This window comes from Moschus berezovskii, chromosome 17 (genome assembly GCF_049115385.1).
Source record: "Moschus berezovskii isolate FMDL1 chromosome 17, NW_MosBer_1.0, whole genome shotgun sequence".
Taxonomy (NCBI): domain Eukaryota; kingdom Metazoa; phylum Chordata; class Mammalia; order Artiodactyla; family Moschidae; genus Moschus; species Moschus berezovskii.
Genome location: NC_142476.1, coordinates 34,360,942 through 34,386,915, shown reverse-complemented (window position 1 = coordinate 34,386,915; position 25,974 = coordinate 34,360,942). Strand labels below are relative to the sequence as shown.

The following is a 25,974-nucleotide window of genomic DNA, read 5'->3' as shown; positions in this document are numbered from 1 at the left end:
ATAAATGAATGCAGGAGTCTGGCAGTAGGGTAAGAGGGAAGGAGGCAAGGAACCACTTGGGTGAAATGTTAGTATTTCCAAAATGTTGCTGAAAGTCTCCCCTGCATAGGCACTCCTGTTCTGGTCATCAGTTCCTAGAAGCCCTTTGTGGGACAGGTACTGGAAGGTGAGTGAGAGTAGAGAAAGTCTGATAGTGTCTTAAAGTGAAGACTGAGGGGCCAAGGTATGGTTAAAACAAATATTGGTATGTCTTTCTACTTCCTGTTTCAATGTGGCAGGTGACAGCAGAGAACACAAAAGAAGGAACTCTATTGTAGAGGAAATCCCATCCCTCCCAGTCTACCACCAGACTTATCTATCAGCTGTGTTTTATTTTTATCCTCCCAGATGAGGAAAGACAAACATGAACAGTGGTTTCGATATAGGAAATGATAATTGAACTTTTGAAATTAGAGAAGTGGTAAGGAAAAGGATTGACACTACAGAAAAAGGGTGTCTTGTACAAATCTAACCTACCAGTAAGGTCTATGAAGCATTTAGCTTAATTTCCCAATCCCTTAAAATTTCCTTTCCTCTTACAATCCCTAATTTTTGGCCACTGCAAATCAGTGTTTTTTTTCATTTTTTCTTTATTTATTTTTTATTGGAGGCTAATTACTTTACAATATTATATTGGTTGGTTTTGCCATGCATTGACATAAATCCGCCCCGGGTGTACATGTGTTCCCCTTCTTGAACCCTCCTCCCCATGTCCTCCCTCTGGGTCATCCCCGTGCACCAGCCCTGAGCATGCCAATATATTGTCTCTGAAGAGACTGAGCACTTGTCTATTTGCAACTCTGTTCAATTCATTTCTGTCCCTGGGTGCCCATGGTCTCAAGATTAGAACAACCTGGAAGCAAAGTATGAGCATCTTAGATGCAAATCAGAGCTCCTTATGTGAGGGTGTTTGCCTGCCTTGCTTGGTGATGTCTGCTATCACTCTGGGAGGTTTGCCCTGTTTGTGGCCAGACCTTAGCTTTCATTTTCTCTTTGAATGAAGATGGTTAAGTGAGAGCCAGCGAGGGGTGGGGGCAAATGAGTGCATGTGGCCAGGATGCATTATATAATTATAATAATACAGACAAATAGTCTAATACACATTTTCAGTTACTTTGTTCTGGAAGATAAGTTAAATGTTTATTAATCTACATTACTACTTCAATCTTCATAACAACCCTTTAAGGTAGGAACTCTTGTTGTGACCACTGAACAGATCCGCACAGAGCCTAGCACTTTGAGCAATGTCCCTCTAAATAAAGACCAATACATTCCCAGTGAATGTCCACAGCCAGAGAAGGCGCCCTGGTCACTCCAAAGGCCATCGAGTGTGACAGAGGCTTCTGTGCAGTGGTGTAAGGCCCCGCTTATAACCACTCAGAGTTGGACCCACAGGTGGTGCTGATAAACGAAAATGGAGGAAACTGCGGGGCCCAGGGATCTGCTTCAGAGAATGGTGCTGATCTGTCTGAATATTAGTGCAAAATGGTCCTGGAAAGCAGCATTTTGTACCATCTTTTCCTTGTTTCTACTAAGTTTCTCCTGGAAAAGCACTGCTCATTTCCTTGAGAGGGTGAGAATTTACAGCTCCTTGGATCCTTTCCGGTCAGACCCAAATGGCCGAGAAGGCAGAAAGGAGTCTGGACTTAGTTTTTACTTATTATATTTCATGTCTTGTTCCTTCTTTTTAAAAAAGTGAAGCATAGTGATTTACAATGTTGTATTAGTTTCTGGTGTATATATGTGTGTGTGTGTTTGTGTGTGCATGTGTGTGCTAAGTCACTTCAGTCGCATCTGACTTTTTGCGACTCTATGGACTGTAGCCTGCCAGGTTCCTCTGTCCATGGGATTCTCCAGGCAAGAATACTGGAGTGGTTTGTTGTGTCCTTCTCCAGGGCATCTTCCCAACCCAGGGATCAAACCTGCATCTCCTGAAGCTCCTGCATTGCAGGTGGATTCTTTACCGCTGAGCAACTGGGGAAGCCCATATGTGTGTGTGTGTACACTTTTTCAGATTCCTTTCTGTAATAGGTTATTACAAGACACTGAATGTAGTTCCCTGTGCTATGCAGTGGGTCCCTGTTGGTTATCTGTTTTGTATATAGTAGTGTGTATCTGTCAATCACCAACTCCTATTTTATCCCTCCCCTACCTTTCCCCTTTGGTCACCATAAGTTTGTTTTCTATGTTTGTGAATCTATTTCTGTTTTGTAAATAAGCTCATGTATATCTTTATAAAAGTAATATTCCACATATAAGTAATATCATATAATATTTGGTTTTCTTTGTCTGACTTACTTCACTCAGCCTGACAATCTCTAGGTCCATCCATGTTGCTATAAATGGCATTATTTTGTTCTTTTTATGGCTGAGTAACTATACATATATATACACCACATTTTCTTTATCGATTCCACTGTCAATGGACATTTAGGTTGCTTCCATGTCTTGGCTATTATAAATAGTGCTGTTATGAACATTGGGATGCATATATCTTTTTGACTGAGTTTTTGTTTCTTCTGGATATATGCCTAGGAGTGGGATTGCTGGATCACATGGTAACTCTATTTTTAGTTTTTTAAGGAACCTCCATACTGTTCTCTATAGTGGCTGCACCAATTTCATTCCCACCATTCCCAGTGTAAGAGGGTTCCCTTTTATTACACCCTCTTCCATTTCCTTCTTAATGAAAAAAAGTTGTCACCTTTTTTTTTCTTCAGATTTAGGATGATATTTCTCTTTAGATTCTGAATTTTTATGCCTCCCTTAGGCTTTGGCATGAGCCTCTGGGTGTGTGTGTGTATATATGTAATTATTATTAAAATGTGGAAGAACTTTAATAAACTAAACCATGAAATAAATTAATGTCTTTCACCCCTATATGGGTGTATCTGTGTGTGTGTCTCCGAGTAACTAAAATGCACTCCTCTAATAACTTAACCAGTTTGTTGTGGCTGGGATAAAGAGAGAATGAGAACAGCGTGGGGCCCCAGGGCACAGGGAGGAGGAAGGAGAGCACACAGGGGCAGAAAGGGTGTGAGGATGAGCAGGCAGTGGTTGGACCACTTGAATGTCTGGAGCAGAGCAAGGTGTATTGTCTGTAGCTGCTCATTCCCAGCCTTTCCCCTTCCCCTCAGGCTGCTTAGAGATGGGAACACAGCTTAGCAAGCTGGGGTGGTGACAGTCCATAACATGAATTATCCACGTGGTGTCTATGATTGTCTCACTCAACTCTGCGTGTGAGCTCTCAGAGGCCCAGGAGGAGAACAGGAAGAACTCTCAACCATAAGCCCGTGTAGACTCCTCACTTTAGAGATGAGGAGGCCTAGGGAAAAATTAAAAGAGCAGGGCCAACGTCACATAGCTAGTCAGGGTCACATTTCAAGGTCCTTAAGTTCTGCTGCATAACCTTGAAGTCTACTGGGCAGAATTACCATAAGAGGTCCAGGGTCTTGTACTTTTTCCTTAATAGGTATTGGTGTGCATAGCACTCACTCCTCAATGAGAATATACACTATGCTATTTAACTCACATATAGTAACTAAGGGGCTTCCCTGTTGGCTCAGACAGTAAAGAATCTTTGTGCAATGCAGGAGACCTGGGTTCTATCCCTGGGTTGGGAAGATAGAAGAGAATGTCTACCTACTCCAGTATTCTTGCCTGAAGAATTCCATGGACAGAGGAGCCTGGGAGGCTGCAGTCCATGGGGTTGCAAAGAATCAGAAATGACTGAGTGACTAATAACTAAACTCATTACAAGGCATTCCAGACGGATACTTTGGGGCTGGAATTCTCTGGAATCAAAAACGTCAGTTCAGTTCAGTTCAGTCGCTTAGTCGTGTCCGACTCTTTGCGACCCCATGAACCACAGCATGCCAGGCCTCCCTGTCCATCACCAACTCCCGGAGTTCACTCAAACTCATGTCCATCGAGTCGGTGATGCCATACAGCCATCTCATTCTCTGTCGTCCCCGTCTCCTCCTACCCACAATCCCTCCTAGCATCAGAGTCTTTTCCAGGGAGTCAACTCGTCTCATGAGGTGGCCAAAGTATTGGAGTTTCAGCTTTAGCATAAGTCCTTCCAATGAACACTCAGGATTGATCTCTTTTAGAATGGACTGGTTGGATTTCCTTGCAGTCCAAGGGACTCTCAAGAGTCTTCTCCAGCACCACAGTTCAAAAGCATCAATTCTTCGGCGATCAGCCTTCTTCACAGTCCAACTCTCACATCCATACATGACCACAGGAAAAACCATAGCCTTGACTAGATGGACCTTGGTTGGCAAAGTAATGTCTCTGCTTTTTAATATGCTATCTAGGCTGGTCATAACTTTCCTTCCAAGGAGCAAGTGTCTTTTAATTTCATGGCTGCAATCAGCATCTGCAGTGATTTTGGAGCCCCAAAAAATAAAGTCTGACACTGTTTCCACTGTTTCCCCATCTATTTCCCATGAAGTGATGGGACCAGATGCCATGATCTTCGTTTTCTGAATGTTGAGCTTCAAGCCAACCTTTTCACTCTCCTCTTTCACTTTCATCAAAAGGCCTTTGAGTTCCTCTTCACTTTCTGCCATAAGGGTGGTGTCATCTGCATATCTGAGCTTATTGATATTTCTCCTGGCAATCTTGATTCCAGCTTGTGCTTCTTCCAGCCCAGCGTTCCTCATGATGTACTCTGCATATAAGTTAAATAAGCAGAGTGACAATATACAACCTTGACGTACTCCTTTTCCTATTTGGAACCAGTCTGTTGTTCCATGTCCAGTTCTAACTGTTGCTTCGTGACCTGCATACAGGTTTCTCAAGAGGCAGGTCAGGTGGTCTGGGATTCCCATCTCTTTCAGAATGTTCCACAGTTTATTGTGATCCACACAGTCAAAGGCTTTGGCATAGTCAATGAAGCAGAAATAGATGTTTTTCTGGAACTCTCTTGCTTTCTCCATGATCCAGCGGATGTTGGCAATTTGATCTCTGGTGCCTCTGCCTTTTCTAAAACCTGCTGTGAGTAAATATGTTCAAAGGCTTATGCTTTGCATTAAATTTAAGTGCTATCTGGTTAAATCTGTATTTTCCTTCTTTGAGAATATATCTTAAAGGTACAGTGGAGGAGAACTCTGGCCAGTTGTCCTGAACATGGAGGAGACTTTCTGGCAGGGTTGAGGACACTTCTTCTTCCTCTTCTAAATAACCAAGTTGACTGAAAGGAGACTGTGACTATTTTTGGATTTGGAGAAATCTTATCTGGGCTTGAGGCACGGACTTCTAGAGGTTGAGAGGTTGCTAAGGAGCCTGCTGTTATCATGACCACACTCATCCACTGAGTGTCCTGGGGCCTCATTGCCCCCAGCCCTATGTCACTGACACATGCTACTTTTGCCAGCCCTTCTTCCTGGAATCTTGCTTCTTTCTTTCAGCTCTAGTTCCTTTCTCTACTGCTGGAGGAAATCCCAAGGGGACTTGGGCTAGACTGACCATAGGATGAGGAGCTATTTGGTATTTGCTCAGGGGCAAGAATATGGGTAGAAAATAACTACTGATTGGGAACCTTTTTGGTCTTTGGATTAGTATTTCATGAATTGTGCTCCAAGTAATTCAGTACTCCAGATGACAAAAAGTATTCTGTCCCAAACAAGTTCTATGTCCAAACACGTATGGGGACAAAGGATTAAAGAACATTATTGTAGGACTTCTTAGAACTCTTAATGTAACAGTTCTCAGGTACAAAGTGAATCTTCAGAAGGTTGGCATGGCACATTTAACCACTGATATTACTTTTTTTTTTGCAAAGTGTCACCCAGGACCAGAGTTTATAAACACAATTTGGGAAAGGCTACTCAGCATAGACACTCAAAACTTAAAGGCAAGTTATAGTCTTTCAAAGTTTGATATCTGGCAAATTGGTGTAGGTATTTTTCAGAGAACAGAAATGTGTTCTCCTACAATCTTCATTGATGCAAAGGTTGATATTGCTGTTGGAGATCTGAGAGCATAATGGAGTATGAACTTCAGTGATAATTATTACTAAAACTGGATATGGAAACGTGAAAGGGAAGGCATCCTGAGAAGTGAACATATTTCAATTCACCAGGTTTATTCCAATACTAGGCACCCTGGATGTTTTTTTTTTAAATAGATCTGTTTTCAAACTGATTTTTAACTTTATATTGACATAATAATGATATACAAATGAATAAAATTATACAGAGTACATTTTTATAAAAGACTAATGTTGATTTTTTTTTTTTACTGGAAGTAATAGACATGATAAACAAGGGACTAGTTCTGCTTTAGATGTGAAAGTAGACAGTATATCTGAGGACAAGTCTAAACATGCCTTGGCTGATGTCAGCATGACTGACTAGACTAGAAGAAACTAGAACTTGGATTTAGAAACTGTCCTACAAATAAAGTAGTCACTAAAAAGGCACACTGAGCTGCTCATTACAGAAACCAATGGAGGTGATGCTGGATACCCTGGTGACTGTGTTCTGCCCATAAAACCACGTAAAGTAGTTGTCTCTTGGGTATTGTATAGAATTCAGGGTGGAGCATATGGAATATGATCTGACAAAGGAAACGCAGGGGGATTCTTTTGGGGGCTCCTGCTCTACTCAGCAGACTACTGATATACAAAGGGCTTAGGTATGAGGAATAAAGCAAGTCCTGGAAACTAGGATCAGATCTAGGACACAAGGGTAGGGCCAGCCTGCAAACACAGCTAGTGTGACTTTGAAGCCTAGGGTTGGTTGGTCCAGACCTGTTGACATACGCTGTTCCAGGTCCTGGAGATGAGGATTGGTCTGATCCTGATAATGTTTAGGGGTGAGAAAGGAAAGTGTTCCATGGGGAGAGGAGAAAAGCAGGGACTAGACAGAAGTTAGGACACTCAGAGATCCTAAGCCTTTTCTTTTACAACAACAGTGATACCACTGGGTGTTTCATCCAAGTCCATGTTGGATGTAATGAACTCTTCTCTGAAATACCTCTCTTGGTGTTCTTGGGGAGACTGGGAGGAATGAAGGTGGAGCATATTCCCTGTAGCGCCTGTGACATTTGGAATTTCATGGTCGTTCAGTTGGGCCTCTCTTTTGTCTCAGTGGCTGTTAGGTCCTTGAGAGCATGGGTCATAAAATCAGAAGCAACATGTACAACTGTCAGTTACTGAACTCTTTCAATATGCCAAGTGCTTAAAAAAAGAGAAAAGAGGAGTGTTATTATCTCTACTTTACAGACAACAGAACTGATCTTCTAGAACATCAGATAGCTGTTCAAGTCCTCAGAGAATTACATGTGCTTTCATTTAAGAGCAATGGCTCTCAACCTGGGAAGTTTTAAAAAATATTGTCATGTACCCCGTCCTCAGCTATTTGGATTCATTTCACTGAGACTGGCATTTGGACATCTGTATTTTTCAACACCCTGAGGTGATTTTAATGTGCAACCAGGGCTCAGAATCTTGGCCTTCTTTCATGTTGCCTTGTCATATTGTTATCCCTGGTGCCCAGTACAACACTCACCCAAGACAGAGGTTAGAGACATGTTTATTGATTAGTTCAGAAGGAGTTTGTGGCCGTAGGGAAGAGCAGGAGCTGAATGCCACTAGAAGTTATAAACTGTTCCCCTTAGAGGCTGGAAATGAACACTGTTTCCAGAAGGCAGAGGCTGGCTGTTCGTTATGTGCTTAGAGATATTTTGCAAACCTTCCTTTGCAGGTGGTGTTGTCCTCAACCCAGCCTATTATGGGATGCCTGGCCACACCAATGTCATGATCCATGAGGTGGGGCATGTCCTGGGACTCTACCATGTCTTCAAAGGGGTCAGTGAGAGAGAATCCTGCGATGACCCCTGCAGGGAGACCGTGCCGTCCATGGAGACAGGAGACCTCTGCGCCGACACTGCCCCCACTCCCAAGAGTAAGCTGTGCCGGGACCCAGAGCCTGCCAATGACACCTGTGGCTTCACCCACTTTCCAGGGGCTCCATTCAGAAACTACATGAGTTATACAGGTATCACCACTGTCCTGATGGATTTCTTTTCTGTTAAGATTACGTGGAGGCCTTTGCGGGCTGGGAGGGTTGAAGTATGAGAATTAGAGAGTATCATCAAGAGTCATTCATGCCAGAGAATTGAAGCGTATTTGTAATGGCATTTATTTTTCATGTCCTTGAAAAACTTACAGAAATATTGAAGTTTGGAGCAGTCTCATTGACTACATTTGCCTCCACTAAAAATTAAAAGAAAAACGTATCTCTGACACAGATAGTTAAAACGGGAGACAGTCAGATGCTTTCTTGAGAGCCCTTTGACCTCTAGAACTTGGCTTTCCTGCTTCTTTGCAACATTCTTAGGGATTCGCTTTGAAGAAGAGTCTGAAAGTGACGGAGAAAGAGGTTTTTGGGTCAAGGTGACTGTTTTTACTGGTTTTGAAATTGATCAGAAAGATGGCTCTGGTTAATGTTAGGCTCAGACTTCCTTTTTCTTTTATGTTATTTTTAAAAGTATCAGATTCTCCTCTTCCAACACTAGCCAAGGCCTGATTCTTAGTCTTCCTATAAAAAATGGTGCTTTCTCACTTAAAAATGGTACATTCCTGGTCCTGGGGACAACTTTAGTGTCTGGTTTTGTTGTCTTGTATTATGCTTCTTCTTTATCCTTCCACATCTTTCCTGTTTCTGTCAAAAAGCAATATTAGTCATCATCTCCTGATAATGGACTTAAATTTATCCCTAAAATTGAGGAGTGATGTGATATGATGACTTATCCCGGTGGTGAAGGAAAGAGGTAATTTTTCTATAAGGTTCAGGGACTTGGTGATAAGTTCCAGAACCACCCCCTCCCCACCAAAAAGTAAATGATAAGATGCTGGTCATGCCTTTGAAGGGAAGAAAGAGTGCTGAACTAGTCCTGTCCATGAACCATCAATATATTCCTGTCTAAGCCTAATCTAGGCACATGATTCAGGTACATAGAATTCATAAGGACCAGCCCTCCAGCCTCTCCCAACAAGCACACAGTGTCCCTTTCCAGGGCAGAGAGACCAGACAATGGGGTGCGGAGGGCAGAGCTCTTTAGACAACACCTCTGAAGTGGAGAGAGGAAACACTTAAGAAGTAAGGAAAGTGTTGGGTGTGCTTTCATGGAAAAAGACCTGGAAACTAAGATAACTCCCTTTCTAACCTTATGAAAAGTGTCCCTAATGGGGAATTTTGCCAGGTCCAAAAGGAAGCTGGGGATCACCACTCCCAGGTGTGATGCCTCCTTGATGTTTTGGCTCTCTTTCCGTGAGCATCTCCACTGAATACTCACTAACCTTGGCCAAAGTCACCAGGCATAAAGCAGGTGTCTGTAACTCCACACACGTTCATGGATAAAAGGGTCATATGCTGAAACACTGCCATCTTGTGGTTTCCTGAATAAACAGTGTCAGCTCAGAGCAACCTGTACCGCAGGGCTTGAGTCTCTCACTGGCCCAGCCCAAGGTAAACGTCAAGCCCAATTTGCTTTAGAGATAAGCCACTGCTCTTCTCTGCCTTCTCTTTCCCATCTCCAGCCTAGATACTTTCTGGAAAAATCTATCCCCACTTTAGTGGACTTCTCAGGGTAAAGCCTCCATCTCTCTTGTTCTCATTTTTGTCTCCGCAGACGATGACTGCACTGACAACTTCACCCCAAACCAAGTGGCCCGAATGCACTGCTATCTGGACCTTGTGTATCAGCAGTGGAGCCAGAGCCGGAAGCCCACCCCCATCCCCATCCCCCCCATGGTCATCGGGCAGACTCACAAGTCCCTCACTATCCACTGGCTGCCTCCAATTAGTGGAGTTGTGTATGAGAGGTGAGAGGGCGCTGGCTGTGGGTGAGCTGGTGTCTTTCTCTGTGGTGTTTCTTATGAATGAGGGAAAGAGTGTGAAGTTGGGGGAACCCCAGTTTGTAACCATAAGTGTGCGCCATTGCTCAGGGCTGCCTCCGCCTCCCTGCTCCATCCTTATCTCCTGAGCAGGGTTCCTGGGGCTCTCACATAAGCCAACACTGCATCATGTGTGCCTGCTCCTTGGCTAGGGGCATCTCCGATGTTTCCTTATGTCACATCTGGCATGATCCCAGGAGCTGTGAAGGGGTTGACAAATGTGATAACGATGACCTGATAAAACTGAGATGGCACTTGCTTCCTGTCCAGGTCAGCTGTTCTGTTTGGAGGAAGGATGGAGAACAGCAGGAAGGGGCTTGCTACTTGCACAGTGGTGTCTGGAAGAGGGGAAGTGCAGCGTCTTCCTCCAGGCAATTCTGGGGGTGGGTGGGAAACTGGCCATTCAAGCCATGTATCAGGGGCTTAACTGGTATGGGTGGGCATTTCTAATGCCTCTTTTCTATCCTGTTATACCCTGTGCCTGCCTCAGTTATGGCTATTATATCTTGTGCGATTGTCATTATTTGTTCATTTTCCTGTCTGTTCCACTACTCAGCTGGCAGTTCTGAGGGGGCAGCACTGCTTTCTATTATCTTGGTCTCTTGGCCTGCCACAATAAACACCTAATTCATATTTAGTGAAGAGAATCGTTCTAGCTAAAGTTGGTTTTTATTCATCCTCTGCATATTGGTGTAATGATTACCAGCAACATTTCTGTGACAAAGAGAGACGGAAGGAAAAGGGTGACCTCTGACAATTGATGGGAAGATGGGGGGATGGGGTTTAACGGAGAAGGGTTGGAACCCCATCCACGACCTGCCACTGTATTCTAAATAACCAGTGGTTGTGGTCTGTTGGGGCCTTCTGTGTGAGAGGCATTCACGATGTGAGATATTTTACCTGAAATTATTTTCTTTAGTCCTCACAGTGAGCCCAATCCCTGCTGTATCAGTGAGAAATCCTACGCAGGGCAGAGGTAAACTGGGTACATCCCCAGGAATTTCAGAAATGGAGGACGTGGAATAGATTGTTTCTTTGAATTCAGGGCTTTCTCATGGAGCAGGTGGCTAGCCCCTCATCTGGGTGTCACACCTCCTTTCTGGGTGTCAGGTCCCTGCCGAGGAGATGCGTGTCCCTGAAGCATGTTCCCGGGTACTATGGGTTTTCTGAAAGCCTAGGAGAGAGGACAGGCAGAGACAGGTATGGGAAGAAGCAGGTGAATTATTCTGCAAAGTGGCTTTCCCAGCCTTCTGGGAACTTGGTACCTCTCCTTGCTAGCCCAATGTGCACTTACTGCATGATGGTACTTAGACCCACAAGCCTATAAAGCAGTTTCGATTTTCATCAGCCCCCAAGCTCTCACGGACCCCTTTCGTGAGTCTGCCTATATCTCTGTGATGTGTGGAAGAAACCTCTTCCTGCGAGTGTGACCTTGGGTGGCTCTGGCTGAACAGTAGGTCCTCCGTGGGTATGCGCAAACCCACGTTTTTACATCTGTTTATGTAACACGTGTAAACAATTTAATCTTTCAATTCTCTCTCTGGTACAAACGTTACGATAAAGCACACATCACTGCTGGCTGGCTGCAAGGCTGTTGGCAGAAAAGGCTGCAGTTGGCTTCCTTTTCTCAGCGAGGTGGGCCACAGTGCTGAGGCCTCACGACACATGTGTCAGGGAGACTCACGTCACGTTCCCAGGGATTTGTGTCACGCTTGGAGCTGTGTTTACTCCTCCCCAGTAGGTATTTGGAATCCTTATGTCAGAGAGGAGCCCAACCACGCACTCAGTGGCGGCCCCGGAAGAGCCAAGTGCATCAGGGAACTGTGGTTTGGAATTGTGTCCGCAGCGGCTGTGAGTGCTGACTGCAGTCGGAGGTTGCAGTTAATGACACCTTTTCGTTGCCAAAGTACTGGACCCTTGATGGTGTTTGGGAACTTGCTCAGAGGAATTAAGAAACTTCTGACTGTAGGCAGTTCATCTCTCTGAGCTTAAGTATCCTTACTTGTAAACAGGGACGAGAAATAATTTATGAAAAGCATCTCGTGGGACAATGCCAGGTAGATAGTGTGCTTAATACACAGGAGCTGGTAGTGAGAGGGTAACAGGTAGGAAGGCCAGAGGTCCCCAAGCGGCAGCAGGAAATAGACTGCAAGTGGCAGACATTTATTTCAAATTGAAAGAGGTTTCTTTTAATTCTGTGTTGAAGACACCTGGTTCTGCCTTGAGCTAACCAATGTGTTTTTCTTATGGAAATGTTTTTCTTAAGCTATGTTAGCGAGACTGTTTTCTGCTTTGGAATTTGCCTCTCTTCAAAATGGTTCCAGCTTAGAATAACATTTTTCCTTTTCTCAAACCTTGGGTTGATAATGGCTCAATAAACCAGTATTCATGTCAATTGTCTTATGCCCAGGGGATGACACACCTCATGCTATCCTATCTCAAAAATGCATATTGTGGAAGAGTGGCCTGGTGAAACTCCCTCAGGCTTAAGGTGTTTCTTTTATCTGATTAGAAGCTAACAGACAATGGTTCAGCTAGTAAAGAATCTGCCTGCAATGTAGGAGACCTGGGTTCAATCCCTGGGTTCGATCCCTGGGTTGGAAAGATCCCCTGGAGGAGGGAAAGGCTACCCACTCCAAAATTCTGGCCTGGAGAATTCCATGAACTGTGTAGTCCATGGGGTCACAAAGAGTTGGACATGACTGAGTGACTCACTTTCAACAGACATAAAACACCTTGTTAAAAACTAGCAAGCAGTCACTCTTTCTGTCCCCTTCTGATGTTTATGTCAGAAGCTTTTCCGATCTCTGTTATACTTTAATAAAACTTTGCTACACAAAAGGCTCCAAGTAGTCAAGCCTTGTCTCTGACCCCAAATCAAAATCCTCTCTTCCGGAGGTCACGAATCCCGGCGTAACACACAGCTCACGGCAGCAACCTTTCAGTAGTGCAATCATTACCCTTATTTGACAATACTGTTTTTCTGCCATATTATCAGATTTTACTTTTCTCTTGCTGCTTTTTGAGAGACATTGATTCGGTACCTTTGTTTGCAGATGGATCATTCACAATGGGGTTTCCACAAACTATTACGTGTAAAATAAGCTACAAGAATATGCTGTACTACATGGGGAATATGGCCAATATCTCATAATAGCTGTAAATGGAGTACCCCCTTTAAAATTGAATCACTGTATTATATATCTAGAACTTATATAATATTATATAACAACTAGACTTCAATAAATTTAAAAAAAAATTCTAAGTATCAGAAACAGGCTTCATCAAGTGATTTACCCCTGCTATTTAGCTATTGACATTACTATTCAAGATATGGTGCTTGAAGAGCTCTTCATAGTCTTATTAATAGTCTCAAGGATACCCACAGAACAAGCTCTCACTGAGGGACCGCTTAGACCTGACTCTGTCCTAACTTCTGGGCACAGAAAGAATAGAGCTCAGCCTGGAACCCCTCCAGGAGAAGGAATGGGAATGGGGATTGTCAACACCAAATATCAGTGTCCCAAGATGGGAGCTAGAAGATGCAGTGAGTGCCCAGAGAGGAGAGTGCTGGTCATCCAGAGGAGTCAGCTAAGTACCATTGCAGAGGATACACTTGCATGGGTTTGAGGGATGAATAGGAGCTTGCCAAACAAAGAAGCTCGGAAAGCTGACTTAGCAGGAGAGAGAACAGCATGTTTCATGGAACTGTGTGATAGGCAGGATGTTTTTGTGAAGTGGTGATTTGTTATTGTGACGGGAACATAAAATTCATGAAGAAACTGAAGGAGGTAAGGCTAGAGCTTTTCTCTGAAGGATCTTGGGTCATGATCAGGAATTTAGGTGTATCCCCATAGGTACTGGAGAGCCAGGAAGCATTACATTTCATATGACTTACATGTGTAATTAAAAAGCAGAGTGTTAAAACATAAGACCACGTGTAGCTAGTAAGTTTACTGTGAAAGCTGCTGTTCGTTTTACTCAGGGGAATGCAAGGAGCCTCTGGCTGACTTACTGAGAGTTAGCACAGAAACTGTTTTATGCTGAAAGATCCAGTTTGTAATTATTTTGTGTTGCCCATTGCTGGGATAGAAGCCCTCTTTCATCTCCACAGGCCTCCTTTATGACTTAGTTAAATTCTTCTGCTTCATAACCTTGAGATTTTCATGTCACTCTGAATTTTGCAAAGGTGAGGTCTATACAAGAAGGGAGTGAGTTGCGCAAGAGTTGTGTTCCCAGTTACCCCCTAGGGCCTCCACACCCACTGTCACTTCCCTGCCCCCAAAAGCCTTCTGAATTTTGTTATCCCAGTTCATCTGACCTATTCTTCCCATCTCCACCCCCCGCATTGTTTTCCCAGGGTCCCGGGCAGTGTGTGTGGCCTCTGCACTGAAGATGGGACGCTCCGTCAGTATGTACACACAGCTTCCTCCCAGCGCGTGTGTGACTCCTCGGGCTACTGGACTCCAGAGGAGGCTGTGGGTAAAGGACCGTGGTTTTTCATTTACACCTCAGTGGCCACTGAGAATGGGGTGGAGGTAAAGGGTCAAGTGGTGGCAGTGAGAAGAAGGCAGTGCATGTGCGTGTGTGTGTGTGTGTGTGTGTGTGGGTGTGGTTTGCTGGAAACCTCCAGGGGTCTGGAAGTGACTCTGGCTGGAATCTTTATGTGGATGGTCCACCTGTGCTTAAGGTGGCGATGGCTGTGCTGAATCAGAGGACAGCACGGAGGACAGAGGGAGGGAGAACTCTGGGGACGACTTCAGGATGAGCTGGCTCAGGCATGTCATGTTACTTGTGCCCACCAACCCATGCAACAGCCTTGCCACAGGATGATGTAAGCTGATCTTGCCCCCTCTCTATCAGGGAACACTCATGCACACTTACTGAGCCAGCCTGGATGGGGGTGGGGTGGATTAGGTGTTCCAAATACATCATTCTCATCCATACTATTTTACGAGTCTATTAACCTCTGGTGCTACTTGTGCTTTGGATGTGATCTAAGCTAGGCTCTGGGAGGTGGAAAATGTTTTTAGCTGTCCCCTTTCCTGTCCCTCCCCGCAACATCTCAGTTACATATTTACTCACACACACGGATATCAGTGCCTTACAGCAAATTAGAGTATGAATGCTATCCCAATTCAAGTCCCCAAAATGCTCTTAACATGAGTTTCAGCATCTTCTGATGAATGGCCTGACTTCTTCCATCATCACTGTCTTGTTTGGTCCATCAAACCATCAGTGTTTACCTAGTCATCATCTTCTGTTTTTCTTTTATTAAGATTGTAAAAACAACTCAATCAGATGTGTTGGACATGGTCCTATTTGAGTTTGCAGTCTTGACTCTGATAAGAAAAAAAGGAGAATGTTGGGTCTAAGAGTCTACCATGTCCCCTTAGGTTCGCAGTTACTCAAACAACGGAGCCTGAAGGAGGAATCTGGAGGGAGACAATTGACCTGACTGATCTGATCGTATAGGACTTTTTTCAAATGAGTTTTCAGGGAAGAATGGAAAGTGACTATAAAATTTGCATTGGCACTGCATAGGACTCATTTAGAGACTGGCATTTCATAAAAGGCCATTCTCTTAGCAAACAGTTTGTCCTGTGCTAGTGTTTTAATGCCTATTTGACTGTCTGGCCCTGTACTTTTTCCTTTTTAATTCTTGTAAAAATTTAAAGTTATCTGGTAGAGGTGAAAGGAATTAGAAGTTCTGGGTTCTAACTCTTGTATTGTGTCTCCAGACAAACCAAATTAGCTTTTAGGGCCACCACTCCATCTCTTCACATGAGATCATAATAAAAACTTTCTGACAAACAATGTTACTGTTGAGGAGTTAACTTCCAAGGGCCTGCAGTCTGCTAGTATTTGGGGATGCTGCTGCTGCTGCTAAGTCACTTCAGTCGTGTCCGACTCTGTGTGACCCCATAGACAGCAGCCCACCAGGCTCCCCCATCCCTGGGATTCTCCAGGCAAGAACACCGGAGTGGGTTGCCATTTCCTTCTCCATGACTATTGAAAAATATTGCTGGGAAATACTGGTATTACTTTGTTTTGAACAGGTGAAGAATCAAGTCATATTTTAAATATATAAAATGAAAGGAATTGACTCCCTAGCAGAACATACACAAGCACATATAATTAGAGATATGATCAAAATGTATTTAGTGACACATTGGACAGTTATTGATCACCAACTACATTCTGAGTACTATGAAGAATAGAAAATCGAACCAGACGTATTCCCTGCTTAAATATCATCTTCTCGGAGACAATTTCCCTGGCTCCATCATCTAAAACAGCTCCCAGTCTCACTCCATCATTCTCTAGTCCTATTTCCTCCTTTATTTTTCTTCAGAGATGACATTGCCACTTGGAATTATACCTCTGTATTTACTGTTGCACCTATCACCCTATGGTAAGATATATGTTGTCGGTACCTTTATCTTGTTCATTACTCAATCTCTGATACCTAGATCAGTGCTGGATGTAAAAGAGGTATACAGTCAATTTTTATTGAGTTAATGAATGAACGGATTCACAATATAGGGAAAAAGCAATAGGGACCAAAAGATGTAACACACCCACACACATTTTAACTTATTTCCTCTGGGATTTGGAATATTGTTTTCCAAATCCTGAAGGGCTAAATCATTCTATTTTTGCACGTATAGTTTGCAAATATTTCTATGAAACATCATACAGATCTTCTATACTAAGTAAGTGAAAGTGAAGGTCTCTCAGCTGTGTCCGTCTCTTTTCGACCCCGTGGACTATAGAGTCCATGGAATTCTCCAGGCCAGAATACTGCGGTGGGTAGCCTTTCCCTTCTCCAGGGGATCTTCCCAACCCAGGGATCAAACCCATGTCTCCCACATTGCAGGCGGATTTTTTACCAGCTGAGCCACCAGGGATTAGTAAGTAAGGCAGGGGTTAAATAGACCTTATTTTATAAATGAGGACACCCAGACTTAGAGAGACTGGCCACAGTCACACAGCTAATGCACAGCACCAAGAAGAGCCTAACTACGGTTTTTTAATTTAGCAGTTTTCTTTTAATTCCCCTTGTATGATATAAAAGGAAACCACCTTGTATATAGATTATTTCCACAGAGCTGACCTTAATATGTTAGCGATATTTGATTTTTCACCATTACATTTTTGGCTACCTGGCTACTGAATCTCCTTTTTCTTCTACTCAAGAAAAGTGTTTCTATTTCCTGCGGGCAGTTTCCTGATCTCCTGACTTACACATATCTGAACTAAGAGGGAAATTTCATTGTATGGCTTTAAAGTTTGACTTACAGTCTTTTGAAAGGCTTGTTAAGGTATGGTCTTAGGGAATCAAAGTTTTGTGAAGAGCCTAGTCAAACAGGGTAGCAATAGCCTGAAACAAACATTGGCCTTATTAATAAAACAGGGCTTCAGAAGCATTACTTTATCATAAATTATTAATAAAGTAAGTACAAATAATTCTCCTCGGCTCAAAGATTCTATTTTTAATTTTTTAAAAAGTGTTAATTTTATTTATTTATTTTTGGTTGTGCTGGGTCTTCACTGTTGCGTGCAGGATTTCTCTAGTTGCAGCGAGCAGGGGCTACTCTTCGTGGTGATGCTCAGGCTTCTCATTGTGGTGGCTTCTCTTGGTGCGGAGCTTGGGTCTAGAGCACGGGCTGAGTAGTTGTGGCACATGGGTTTAGTTGTGCCACAGCATAAGGATTCTTCCCCAACCAGGGACTGAACCTGTGTTCCTACTTTGGCAAGCAGACTCTTATGCCCTAGACCACCAGGGAAGTCCTGCTTAAGGATTCTTTAAGGCTTATCTTATCTCCATCAGCCTCATGTTTCCACTTTCGGATAGGGGTCACTCCATTCTCAGCAACATGCTGGGTTTCTCTTGTTAAAGGGCACCAGATAGCGGTGATTTGGAGCATAATGCTTTAAAATTGTTAGAGTTTTATCTTTAGTAAGGGCTTCCTAGGTGGCTCAAGGCGTAAAGAATCCACCTGCCCAATAAAGGAGCTGCTGGAGATGCAGGTTCGATCCCTGGATCAGGAAGATTCCCTGGAGGAGGAAATGGCAACCCACTTCAGTATTATTGCTAGGAAAATCCCCCAACCTACTAAGCTGACCAGTTCCTATAAGAATATGCTCAAAGTTCTCTTCTTCTTCATTTTCTTTCCTGACGATTGATAGGGGTGACTCGTTTTCAGATTTTTATAGGTGGTTCCTGATGCATCTGTCTTTTGGCTCATCTCCCTCAGGGCCTCCAGACGTGGATCAACCTTGTGAGCCGAGCTTGCAGGCCTGGAGTCCTGAGCTCCACCTGTACCACATGAACATGACGGTCCCCTGCCCTGCAGAAGGCTGCAGCCTGGAGCTGCTCTTTCAGCACCCGGTCCAAGCTGACACTCTCACCCTATGGGTCACCTACCTCTCCATGGACTCTTCCCCGGCGCTCTTTGACACGGAGATCTTGCTGGAACACCAGAAGTCTGTGCACCTCGGCCCCTTGGACACTTTCTGTGACACACCGCTCACTATCAAACTGCATGTTGACGGGAAGGTCATGGGGGTGAAAGTCTACACCTTTGATGAGCGGATGGAGATTGATGCAGCTCTCCTGACTTCTCAGCCCCACAGTCCCCTGTGCTCTGGCTGCAGGCCTGTGAGGTACCAGGTGCTCCGTGAGCCCCCATTTGCCAGCGGCTTGCCTGTGGTGGTGATGCATCCTCACCGGAATTTCACAGACACGTGAGTTGGGCAGCAGGGCTTTCTAAACCACAGGGCCTCCTGAGGCTTTGGGAGTGGGATTGCTTCCTTTTTCTTTGTTGTTTTTCTGGTTTTACATTCCAACACACCCTTATTTGGAGATACATTCAGACCCTCGGAGGGGGTTTTATTCTAAAGTGGCATCTCTGAGGTGAACAAAAATATTTCCGAGAAAAGGGAAAGTGAATGACCTGATTGATGATGTCATCATTATGATTATGGACGAAAGAGGTCTGTGAATGATATGTTGGTGTCCCCTGGTGGCTCAGATGGTAAAGAATCCACCTGCAGTGCGGGAGACCTGGGTTCAATCCCTGGGTCGGGAAGATCCTCTGGAGAAGGACATGGCAACCCACTTCAGTATTCTTGCCTAGAGAATCTCTTGGACAGAGGAGCCTTGCAACTCTTTGCAGGGTTGCAAAGAGTCAGATGCAACACACATGTATGTTTCAGTTGGGCTGAAAGTAATTGCCAGAAATAAGTTGATCAGAGTCAGAGACTCCTATGTGGTGACACCATCTGATTTTTGATCTTTGCTGCAACTTTTAAATAATCTACCACAGCTCCTATGTCATTCAAAGGTTATAGTCACCTCTTCCACAGCTAAGCAGAGAAGCCAAGGGTTCCTGAAACACTATACTTTCATGACTTTCATTTTTCATTTCTCCCTTATTTCCTCCCTCCCTCCTTCTCTCTTTCCTTCTCTTACAACCCTTCTTTCTCTTTCTTCTGTTCTTCCTACTTTTAGTGAGTTCTTAAGTGCTCCTGGCACTGTGTGCTCAGTGGAGGGGACACAGACTAAGATAAGATCATTGGCTTAAAGAGTTCAAGAGTAGGAGTCTGGTATCTCCAAAGGCAAATTTTCCTCACCTCATAATTTTTTCAGAGTCTGCCCTGAGGGCAGAACTCTGGGCAAAACAAAAGTTTTTATCAGAGGTGCTGTACTGGTTAGTTTTTGCCACATGAGAAATCATCACAAAACATAGTGGTTTAAAACAACAAACACATTTCTCATGGTTCTGTGTGTTGGCTGGGGGCACTCATCTGGACCGGCTTGACCGAGGCTACATGGCCCCAGATGACCTCATGCACACATGAGTCTCAGCTAAGATGCTGGCCTGGCTGGGAGGATGAAGTTCTCTTTCCACATCTCTCCTTCACTGGGAGGCTTTGCCTGGGCTTGTCCTCATGGTGCTTTGCAGTGCTCAGTCGCTTCAGTCATATCTGACTCTTTGCAACCCTATGGACTGTAGACCGCCAGGCTCCTCTGTCCAAGGGATTCTCCAGACAAGATTACTGGAGTGGGTTGCCATTTCCTCCTCCAGGGGATCTTCCCCATCCAGGGATGGAACCTGCATCTCTTTTGTCTCCTGCATTGGTGGGTGGGTTCTTTACCACTCATGCCACCCAGGAAGTCCTCATGGTGGTAGAAGGCTTTCCAGAAGCAGGAAGGGTAAGTCCCCAAATTCTCATAATTTTCAGGCCAGTTTGTATCACTCATGATACCATTTCACTAGCCAAAACAGGTCACAAAGAATTTCAGATTCTGGTGGTGACAAAATTGATTTCTGTCTTAATGAGAGAAACAGTAAAGTCACATCACAGAAGGGCATACATTTGAGATGGGAAGAATCTGTGGCCACTTTTCAGTCTGCCATAGCTACAAATGAGTCAAGAAAAACGTTCACCTTGAAATTTTACTGAATTTTTCTTTCCATACTTGCTCTCCAAATTAGAACTAGAGGATAGTGAAATGGTCAAAAAGCTCATGCAAATGGGAGGATAGACCATGGGACAGGTCTGAAAAGAAAAAAAAAATGTTATTTAGGGGGACTTTCTTTAGTAAGCCGATTAAAATGACATTTGTTATCTTTTTAAATAATTTATTATTGTTATTTTTGTTACATTTAGTAAGTTAAGTTTTGTATTGCCTCATCATGATTTTCAAAATAGAAGCTATCTAATGATATTTTTTATCTTCATGATTTTCAAAGCATCTTCATGATTTTCAAAGCATGAGCTATTTAATGATATTTGTTATCTAACTTGATAAACACACATTCTCACACGCTTACACACACAAAACATTTAAGGATAATAATATTCTATTTTGTAGTTGAGACAACTAAGGCTTAACTTTAATTTTGTTGAACAGAGCTAGTAAGTGGCAAACTCAGGATTAAAATCCAAGTTTCTGACTGAGTCTCATTTTGGTTCCTTAGTAACACATTACTTTTACAAACTCAGCTCAGTGAAGATTGGGACTGCCTGCTGCTGAGTTTTCTCCCCAAGAAGCGTAAACACGTCCTGATGCTTCTTTCCAATCCTTTCCCAGCTAGAGATCAGTGTAAGACTTTTATGCATGGCTGGATGAGAAGTCAGACAGAAACTTCCCTGTGAAAGGGAAGCCATCAGAATTGATTAGGATATAAAAACTTGTTTTGCTTTTGAAATACCTGGCACTCTTATGAAAAGAGTGCTTCCCTAGAGAAAACTAATTTGGAAATTTAAAAGTCTTTAATATTTAGGTGTCTTTCCTATTAAAATAACTAAAAACCAGTACAGAGATGTTTAAAGGTGTTTTTGAAACCCCATGGCGTTTCCTGTTTGCTGCTTGCAGCATCAAGCAAAAGAGTAGAAGCTTTGTGGTTGAGCTGAAGTGTGTTAAAGAGAGGGCTTTGGCAGGATATCTGTGGGTACCACTTGTGGGAGAACCAATAGCCCTTTGAGATCCTATTCTCCTAAGTCACTCCCATTCTAGCTTGACTCTAGTGGTACTTTTCCAATTAGGGCAAGCGTTAGGTAAAAATTAAGTTGAAGGCAGAATTCATCTTTGGAACCAGCAGCTCCCCTCCAACCCCCATTCCACTGGCCCTTAGCCCCTTCCCCTTGCAAATGTTCAGTCTCTCACATTCTCCACTTGATCAGTGCCCTTGGGCTCCAGATAGCCCTATAAACTCCTTCCATCTCTGGGGTCAATTGATAAAACTCCATTCCTGGTTTATATGTATTTTGAAGCTGTGGAGTCATTAAATGCATTTCCAGTTGTGGAATTTCTTGCATACCTAAAACAAGGATGGAAGGTTTCCTCATCTCCTTCTAGGAGAAAGTTGCTTTTCCTCATAAGCATTCAGTCTCCTCAAGACAAGAATTCTCTTGAGAGACAAGAAAACTGTGATTCACGGACCCAAGAAGGGCCTTGCTGAGCCCAAACTTTGAAGCTTTCATCTTCAGTTTTATAATCATTTCAATGATACAGAGGAGTTTCCCAGGTGGTGCTAGTGGTAAAGAACCCGCCTACCAATGTAGGAGACATGAGACACAGGTTCAATCCCTGGGTCAGGAAGATTCCCCTGGAGGAGGGCACAGCAATCCACTCCAGTATTCTTGCCTGGAGAATTCCATGGAAAGAGGAGCCTGGCAGGCTATGGGCCATAGGGTCACAAAGAGGTGGACATGACTGAAGCAACTTAGCATGTACACCCACATGCAGTGATATAGAAGACTAGGATTTCATAGTTGGTGGTTTTGTGTGTGTATGTTTATGTAACATGGTAAAGATATGCTCGAAATACCATCCTCCTAGTTTGTGTAGGACTGTTTGTTGGTTCAGCATTCACTAAGCAACCACTTGTTGTAAATTCAGTATGTAGAAGGTACTGGGAATACAGAGATGACTACAGTTTCAAAGGCTCTGTCAGACTATATGCCCTGCTCTTTGTTTCAAACAGCATGGCACATGTTTAACATTTATATTCCCTGTAATATTTATTTAAAATTCCTGCACACCATCTGAAAAAGACCTAGGGCCTGCTCCACTTCCTGGATGTATGGTTACGGCCCATTGGTTTCCACAGGGAGGTCACGCCTGGGCAGATGTATCACTACCAAGTTCAAGCTGCAGCTGGAGCAGAACTGGGAGAAGCTTCGCCTCCTCTGAGCCACATCCATGGAGCTCCTTACTGTGGAGATGGGAAGGTTGCAAGGTGAGGACGTACGGTGTGCTTGGACTGGGGGAGACAGGATGTCCCGCCTTTCTCTGGCCACGAGGGTTTGCCTTGAGACTGGTTTGGGAAGTGAAAGGGGCAAGGTACTGTGTGATTCTGGTATTGAACAAAATCTGGGACCTGGTAGTGGTCTTGAGGGGTCATTCACATCTCAAGGATGTGACCGACTTTAATTTAGTACCAAGATTTTGGGGCTGATTCTGTGGGGGTCTTCTTCAGGTTTCAGAGAACAAGTGTTGGGCAGTGATTCAGGGAAGGAATTCATGGTGGAGAAGGTTATTGCCAAATGATGCTTAAAGAGGATGTGAGGGTATCTTTTGGATCAGTTGCCTGTCTCGTGACCCAAGGAAAGTCGCTATAGCTTTATGAGCTTCAGTTGCTCATTTGATCCCTGGAAGACCTCACTGCAATGCAATTTACAGCTATTCTATAAAAGCACCAAGGTAAAAATGGAATCACTCTTTTGATTTCTTAACATACCACCTTCCTTTTCCTGTTGCCCTTTAGTTAGTTAGTTATTTCAGTCTCTCAGTCGTGTCTGACTCTTTGCGAGCCCATGGACTGTAGCACACCAGGCTTCCCTGTCCATCACCAACTCCCTCAGCTTGCTTAGACTCATTTCCATAAAGTCGGTGATGCCATCCAACCATCTCATCCTCTGTCGTCCCGTTCTCCTCCTGCCTTCAATCTTTCCCAGCATCAGGGTCTTTTCCAATGAGTCAGTTCTTCGCATCAGGTGGTCAAAGTATTGGAGCTTCAGCTTCAGCATCAGTCCTTCCATAGAATATTCAGGACTGATTTCCTTTAGGATTGACTAATTTGATCTTCTTGCAGTCCAAGAGACTCCCAAGAGTCTTCCCCAGCACCACAGTTCAAAAGCATCAATTCTTCAGTGCTCAGCTTTCTTTATGGCCTTTCTCTATGCCCTTTAGTGATATCAACCTAATTCATTCCGATTTGCCAGGCACTTGCCAACGTTTTTCACTGAATACTCCCATGTCCCAGTGACCACCCTATATTAATCTATTCTAAATGCTCAGCTTACCTGATATGTTGTTTATATAAAGCTGCTGGGAATAAAAGACTGGAAGCCCAGGTACTGTAATTTGTCGCTGAGTCTGTATCCTAATAAGATGGCTTGTTTTTAGCTTTCCAGATCAAGTAAAAATATCTTGTATCTTGAAGGCCTAATTGAAAGCAATCTATAGCCTTTCTTGGGGTTTTATCCCATTGTTTAGTAATTATTAAATGTTGTTTGTCTTCTCAATCTTCTAAGATTCTTAAGCTTTAGTGTAAGTCTACTAAAGGTCCGTCTAGTCAAGGCTATGGTTTTTCCCGTGGTCATGTATGGATGTGAGAGTTGGACTGTGAAGAAAGCTGATCGCCGAAGAATTGATGCTTTTGAACGGTGGTGCTGGAGAAGACTCTTGAGAGTCCCTTGTACCGCAAGGAGATCCAACCAGTCCATTCTAAGGGAGATCGATCCTGGGTGTTCATTGGAAGGACTGATGCTAAAGCTGAAACTGCAATACTTTGGCCACCTCATGCGACAAGTTGACTCACTGGAAAAGACTCTGATGCTGGGAAAGGTTGGGGGCGGGAGGAGAAGGGGACGACCGAGAATGAAATGGCTGGATGGCATCACCGACTCTGTGGACATGAGTTTGAGTGAACTCCGGGAGTTGGTGATGGATAGGGAGGCCTGGCGTGCTGTGATTCATGGAGTCGCGGAGAGTCGGACACGACTGAGCGACTGAACTGAACTGAACTGAACTCCTCTTCATAGTAGCATAAACACCAAATGTTCCCAGACTTCAGAAATAACGTCCAAGAGACTGAGATCACCTTGCTAGTTTGCTGCCACCTTCTGCCTCAGTCTCAGCTTACCCTTTCTCCCCCTCCATCTCAATTAAATATCTCCCTGTGAAACCATTAGGTGACATTTCAGGGGCTCAGAAGAGCTCCAGTACCACAATCCTTTATGTCTCAGCAAAGAAAAGAATTCAACAACAGGCAAAGTGATAGATAAGTGATTTATTAGATTAGGATGCTTGTGAGACATATAGGCTGGCAAGGGTTGGCGGGGGGTGGGGGTAGTGGTGGTGAAGGTTCTCAGTCAGAGAACTTACTGGGCTACAGTTTTATAATCAGAGGAAAAGTGGGGAGGGGGAGAAGAACTTCTTTGTCTTTCCTGAGTAGATGTCATGCTTCCATCATCAACTCTTCCTCCTGGTTGAGCAGGGGAGTTTTCTTGTCCCTACTTGATCAAGCTAGGTCTGCAAATTATTGTTTTTTATGTGTGCAGAGAGCATGTCCTAGGGATAATTAACTTACTGAGCTTACTGGGCAGGATGTGGGTCTCATGACAACACTTATTTGATCATTTGGGGGCAATATCTCGTGCTTCTGTTGCATGATTTTGTTGCTAAGCAAGCCAGCTTGGTTTTGTGGTTAAGTAAACCTGCTCTGTACTCTTGCCTGGAAAATCCCATGGACAGAGGAGCCTGGTAGGCTGCAATCCATGAGGTTGCTAAGAGTCGGACACGACTGAGCGACTTCACTTTCACTTTTCACTTTCATGCACTGGAGAAGGAAATGGCAACCCACTCCAGTGTTCTTGCCTAGAGAATCAAAGGGACGGGGGAGCCTGGTGGGCTGCTGTCCTATGGGGTTGCACAGAGTTGGACACGACTGAAGTGACTTAGCAGCAGTAGCAGCAGCAAACCTGCTCTGTTGAGTAATCAGTAACTTACAGGGGTCGCCCATATTTTTCTACATTCAATCCCCTAGTGGGACTAACTATTTAATCACCAACTTTGTCCCTATTTTGAGCTTCTCTGGTGGCTCAGACGGTAAAGTATCTGCCTGCAATTCGGGAGACCTGGGTTTGATCCCTGGGTCAGGAAGATCTCCTGGAAAAGGAAATGGCAACCCACCCCCGTAGTCTTGCCTGGAAGATTCCATGGATGGAGGAGCCTGGAGGGCTACAGTCCATGGGGTCGCAAAGAATTGGACACAACTGAGTGACTTCACTTTCACTTTTGTCCCTATCACCTAGGGATGACTCAACGTGTGCACAGAACAAATCTGGTTGTTGTTGGTGTTTTCCATGGCTACCTCATTTTAAACCTGCTGCCCACTAAGTAAGGTGTCTGCAGGACCAGGTGACCATTACTACCCAGACAGAGCCCTCCTTGAACAAAACAGTTGATCTTATGTTGTAGCATCTCCTACAGCAGTCCTCCGATGAAG

The 25,974-nt window shown here is 44.0% G+C and overlaps 1 protein-coding gene across 1 annotated transcript in view; it reads left to right on the top strand.

The window, feature by feature from the left end:
- The window catches only part of PAPPA2 (pappalysin 2), a 323,227-nt gene that overhangs the window by 133,887 nt on the left and 163,366 nt on the right, over positions 1 to 25,974 (top strand). Inside the window, exons 4-8 of the mRNA XM_055419199.2 lie at positions 7,752 to 8,045; positions 9,682 to 9,874; positions 14,307 to 14,428; positions 18,208 to 18,697; positions 22,573 to 22,701. Of these exons, the coding sequence (XP_055275174.2) occupies positions 7,752 to 8,045; positions 9,682 to 9,874; positions 14,307 to 14,428; positions 18,208 to 18,697; positions 22,573 to 22,701 (1,228 nt within the window). The remainder of the gene's footprint in view (positions 1 to 7,751; positions 8,046 to 9,681; positions 9,875 to 14,306; positions 14,429 to 18,207; positions 18,698 to 22,572; positions 22,702 to 25,974) is intronic.